This window comes from Buceros rhinoceros, unplaced genomic scaffold, assembly GCF_000710305.1.
Source record: "Buceros rhinoceros silvestris isolate BGI_N320 unplaced genomic scaffold, ASM71030v1 scaffold9772, whole genome shotgun sequence".
NCBI classification, from domain to species: domain Eukaryota; kingdom Metazoa; phylum Chordata; class Aves; order Bucerotiformes; family Bucerotidae; genus Buceros; species Buceros rhinoceros.
The window spans coordinates 74,129-79,754 of record NW_010397176.1 but is presented as its reverse complement, the minus strand read 5'-3'; the positions used below and the strand labels follow the sequence as shown (position 1 = coordinate 79,754).

The window sequence follows — 5,626 nt, the reverse complement described above, 5'->3', positions numbered from 1 at the left end:
TGGCCATCACTGAATCTGAAGGAGCTGTAAGCATGTTAAATGCCTTTATCTGGTCCATCCTGTCCACATGATCAAGCTAAAAAGTGAGGATCCTTTTCCTTTGATCTCCATTTTTTTTTTCCTTGGTGGGTTTTGGGTTTGGTTTTTTTTTTTTTGGCCTTTATCTTTCTTTTATTGCACTTTGTCATAGAGCCTGGAGCTCAGTCTCACAAAGTGAGTGAGCCTGAAATCCTCTGCAATGGGAGCGGGGAAAGAAAAGCAGACAAGGCTGAGAAGTGCCAGTGAAGGAGGAAAGGACTGTCTGTCTGGCCTGTAACTCTCAGGAAATGGAGGAGGAGAGTAGATTTAAACAGGAAGGGCATTTATATAGCGCTGTTGAGGTAAAATGTTTGTGTGTCAGAGTCAGAAAGAGTCGGCAAACTGAGGAAAGTTAACAGCAGCCTGCTATTTATTTTTGCTTCTCCAGTATGTTCTCACACCGTGATATAAAGCTGTGACATACATTTGTGATGTATATGCTGTGCTCTATGTACTTGCAGAAGTGTCTCTAATTTCACAGCTAGAAAAACAGAACGTTTATTATATAGAATGAAACTAATGGAAAATTTCCTTATCTGTTCAACTGTTACAAAACTTGCCTTCTATATGATTCTGAGAAATGTAATAATATTTCTTAAAGTGAATAGAGACATTTCAACTGGGAAGACAATTTCAAAGGAAGAATTTGGCTTGGCATAAGTATTAAAACTTTGCTTAGTATGTGCAAATTGATAATAAAGGGAAATATGAAGCCAACATTGGTGAAAGCTTATGCTGAATTCTCCTGCAGACTGTTCTAAGCCTGAGGAAATTATGTATTTGCTGCTGAACATTCACTTATATCTACTGAAATGTTTTTTTTCTCTCCATCCCTCTTACCTCATCCAGATTTATATTTTTGAAAATAACATCTACTATCAGCCTGATGTAAAGAGTAGCTCATTGCGCCTGACATCTTCAGGAAAAGAAGGAATTATTTTTAATGGAATTGCAGACTGGTTGTATGAAGGTAAGCCGGTCAAATACATCTGTTTATTAAAATAGATGAGAGGTTCTTGCACAGACGCAATAGCACAAATCTATTCATTTCAGAAAATGCTATTTTAAGGTTGTTTTTGCTTCTTTGCCTTCTCATTTTCTTGTGAGATTGCCTTTGTATCTGTATTGATACAAAGACTTTGTATTGACTGCTGTTTTGCATGTAATAATATTTTCTGAGAAAGAGGAATTCACTTTCAACCAGAATGTATCAAATGTATTATGAACACTAGGCAGTATGTAAAAAATGCTACAGTAGTGAAATCTTGATGTGGGATTTTACTACCACCTTCAGCGGGAATGGCATTTCAAACATCCAAGTAAAACTAAACACCCTGTGTGTTTGCTTGTGTAGAACAACTCCATTCCTACCTTTGGAGCTACTCTGGGTTTACAATGCAAGTGAAGAGGGAAAGGACACAGTTTGTTGCTTGTGTGAACAACAGTGACGATCTATGTACCGTTAAAACACCCTTGTAGAAGGTGGCACAGGACAATTGTAGCGTAGAAGCAGAAATTGGCTACATTTTCTTTTTTACTGCTGGATATATAGTGAAAGGTGATCAAAGATGGTACTGCCTAGTGCCTCACTGTATTGGTTTTTTTTAACTAGTGTGTTTCCTTCAGCCTTAGTGGTGTATACTGGTTTGTGTGTTACCATGACTCACAAGAGGCTCCAGCTCTTGAAGCCAGGCAGTAACATCGTGCTTAACTTGAAGAACATGTCTGAATCCGATTCAAGAGTGTTGACAGGATCTAGAAGTGTCATACTGTCACCTCAACAGTGGCTGCTACTTTTGCTCGAATCAACCTGAGCTAGACTCCTCGAAAAGCTGCCGATCTGACAGGCAGTGCCAAAATGGAGTGGAGTACAGCTCAGCCTGTTATATATTCTGGCTTCTGATGCTGTCTTCAGAGGTTGGACTAGATGACCTTTAAAGATCCCCCCGAAACCAAACCATTCTGTGATTCTCAATGTTTCTCTCTGCACTCCAAAAGCTTTTAACATAATCATAATTTTTTAAAATGTGATCAGATTATCCAGCCCAGTACAAGAGCTTAAAATTGATACACATTTTGGTTTTCTCTCTATGAGACTCGTTAATTTATAGACAAATAGCTCAGTGTTAAATACTCAGTTACCTGAAGTGTATAACTTCTCATATACAGTGTTTTGCAGAGCAGAGTGTTTTTCAGGAATGGTGTAACACCATACAGTAAAGAACTTCAGTGTGGCCCTTAGAAATGGTCTATCCATACCTCTTGGCATTTCAGTAGTTGTGAGCAGATAGCTCACATCAGCATTTTTAAAAATCTGTACCCACATAAACTCTGAAATTAGTAATGGTAATTTGCATCCCTTAGCTATAGAAACACCTGTGACTGATAGTTACCCACTTCCAAAGGGTTCTGTTAATGGTTTGAAATGTTTTAACGTGTCAGCGTATTTCAAAACTTAAGAACAAAGAACATCTTTGGAATGGAATATGGTTTTATATGCACTTCATATTCTTCAAATCTAATGTGACTAGCATACAAATCGAATAAGCATAGGTAGCTTTCTGAAGTCGATATATCAAGTTTTTGCTAAAACAAAGTGAAGTTATTAAGAATCACAGTTGTGGATGCAACAAAGCAATTCTGGCTCCAATCCTGCAAGCATTTTGAGGACACCTGTTCAGAAGAGGGCAGCCTGGTTTTCTGTTCATTGTGGAGTGCAGCTGGGTGCAGCATGGAGCTGCAGTGAACAACATGCAATGAAGAATCATTACACAACTTTACTCCGCAGAACAAAATATAATATGAGATTCTTTAAAAAACATTCCTTCCTAGTCTGCAAAGGATCATAAGGATATTACAGGATGATTCAGGCTGGAAGGGACCATGAAAGGGTCCCTGATTAGGGGATTAGTAACTAATAAGCAACTGATTAGTTCTGGTATTTGCCAAGTGTTTTATTTGAGCTGTCTGGAAGGGATGGAGTAGACTCCATCTAGAATTATACAGATAGAAGTTTAAGACATATTTTAATGGAAGAAATGTGAGGGGGTTTATATGGTTTGGAACTCTGCATTCATGAGATCTACATTTAAGAACTAAAGAGAATCAAAACAAATCTCTTTTATTTGAAACATGCCAATATGCTTTTTAAATTTATTTTGTATTTCAGCTTACCTATGTATCTTAGAAAAGATATCTGAAAGAGATTGATGTGTCTGAAAGAGGTTGATGTGGATTTTTTGTAACTTTGTTTTAAACAGAGCTGTTGATAAAACAAATGGTTGTTCTTTAAGCTGTGAATAATTCATGATGAACAGAAAAAGGGAATGGGTAACTTGGAAAGAACAGGAGCAGCTAGCGCAATAACAGCAATGATGCTTGTCTGAGGTTATGCTCCTGCTTCTTTGTGTGTCTGTCATTCCTACAGACACATTTTATTAATTAATATTTGAGGACTGAAAGGCTTTAAAGCTTCACAGAGCTTCCTAGGTTGACACCAAAACACAGACCTCTTCATATGTGCTGTGGGTAGTTTTTGACTATGAACACATGGATACATAAGTCTTAGTCCTGCTCTTCTCTAAAAGGCCACTATCTGCCTTCTCCTTTTCTGAGAAGGAAGCTAGGAATATTCATATGAATATCTTAGACCTCTCCATCAGTTACTGCCCCCGTTTGTTATTGTTATTCCCTCTTTCTGTAGCTACACACATACCTTTGTCATGAGAAGGAAAAGCAAAAGGTGTCTAGACTGGGACTAGAAAGCTTTGGATATGACATGGGAGGTGATACACACCCTAAAGTCTTCCTCCTGATGCATGTCCTAAAGCCTTCCTAAAGTGATTTTGCCCATTCTTTTCCAAGTTTTTTAGTCCCTGGCGAAAATAGCTGTTGTATTTCCTGGCCTACAGAGAACTCTTTTGGTTCCCAGGGATTCAGGCAGGCAGTGGGCTCTTCTCCACGATGTACATAATTCAATTCACAATATACATAATAAAGGGAATTCTGTCTGTACATGTTGGAGGACCACAGTCCACGTCTGTTGGCGTGAATGAATATACTGCTTCTTTCCATTAACCATTGTTTAACTTAGAGCAGTCCTCTACATTCAGCAGTGTTTTTGACAACATCAGAAGCTGAGCAGGCTGAATCATGTCCAATGAAGTTATGAGATTTTTGGTTGAATTGAGAACGTTTTCTCCTTTTGACATCATTTGTTTTCTTTTATCATTTGCATGAGGTTGTTATTAGCATTTTACCTTGCAAAGCATTTAGGAATAGCTTTTCTTTGTGTGAATAACCTTGTTTGAATGCAAACAGTAACATTTTAAAACAAACACAGTTGTGATTTTTGCTGTCTGATATTCACCGTTCATTCTCTGCGTTCTCTTGTGTGAAAGGTTTCAGTTATCCATCCAGGAAAAGAAGCATGACCCAGATTCTATGACTTTGAATATAAGTACCAACTTCATTGCACCTAACCTTAGATAATCCAACCCATTAAACTGCTTCACAACTTTCAGAATCTGATTAGCATCTTGGAGAGTCTCCACTGATAATTTAGGTAGTTTTGTAGGGAGGCTCATAATTAGGTATGCAGTCAGGCCTTTGTTCTTGTTAGGATACTATTCTCAATTTTCCAGCCAAATTTTTCAAATTTAAATATAAAATACTCAGCAAACAAGACAACATATCAAGTATGTAATGAAAAAAATCTTTTCACAAATGGAAGACAGAAGACCCGTACAGGGTGAATTTGGAATTGGTCAGCTACTGCTTTACTGGGACTCCAGGGGTTTGGATGCTGCTTCTATGGTTTGTTCTGTTTTGTTTCTTTTGAATATAGAATACAATGACGATAAATGTAAGAAAATTGCACCAAATTTTTGAGAATTACTTTCATTTGGAAATCAAATGAAATTTGGATAAAAGTTTTGTTTGGATTTTCCAGAAGCTACACTGTGGAATAACCAATCTTTCTAACAGTTACGGCTGACCATTAGACTGAGACAAGAAAGTAAAAATGTTGCACTCCAAAAATCATTACATAAATATCACTGTGTGAGGATCTGCGTATTAGTATACGTGCTACAGCTCAGAGAAATTGGGTACTAAAGCTTTATATTAAAATGAAAAAAAATAAGTTGATAATCCTGAAAAAGGCCTATTGAAATGGTTTTAAATCATTTAAAAATTAATTAAACACATCTAATGGAATGCAATAGAAATAAACATATGGCAGGTACAATCGTCTTTCACATTTAGATGATTTGTTGACATCAGTGGAAGTATTCATTTGAGGAAAATGGTTAAAGTTAGTCTTCTGATATGCCTTGTTATCCAAACATTCAACCCCAGATAATATGAAATTACTGTAATTACAACAGATACGTTTCAAGTAGGCACAGAAAGAACAAATCAGTGCTAACTGAATGAACCGGAAACTATGAGATAATTATTTTTATGGACCCTAAGGAAATCTGGTTTTGCAGAAGAACTTCTTCATTCTCATGTTGCCCACTGGTGGTCTCCAGACGGTGAAAGACTG

General features: G+C 37.1%; 1 protein-coding gene across 1 annotated transcript in view; it reads left to right on the top strand.

The window, feature by feature from the left end:
* The window catches only part of DPP10 (dipeptidyl-peptidase 10 (non-functional)), a gene marked incomplete at its 5' end in the record, with an annotated part of 78,288 nt that overhangs the window by 19,934 nt on the left and 52,728 nt on the right, over nt 1-5,626 (top strand). Inside the window, 2 exons of the mRNA XM_010146151.1 lie at nt 928-1,048; nt 5,571-5,625. Coding sequence (XP_010144453.1) covers nt 928-1,048; nt 5,571-5,625 — 176 coding nt within the window. The remainder of the gene's footprint in view (nt 1-927; nt 1,049-5,570; nt 5,626) is intronic.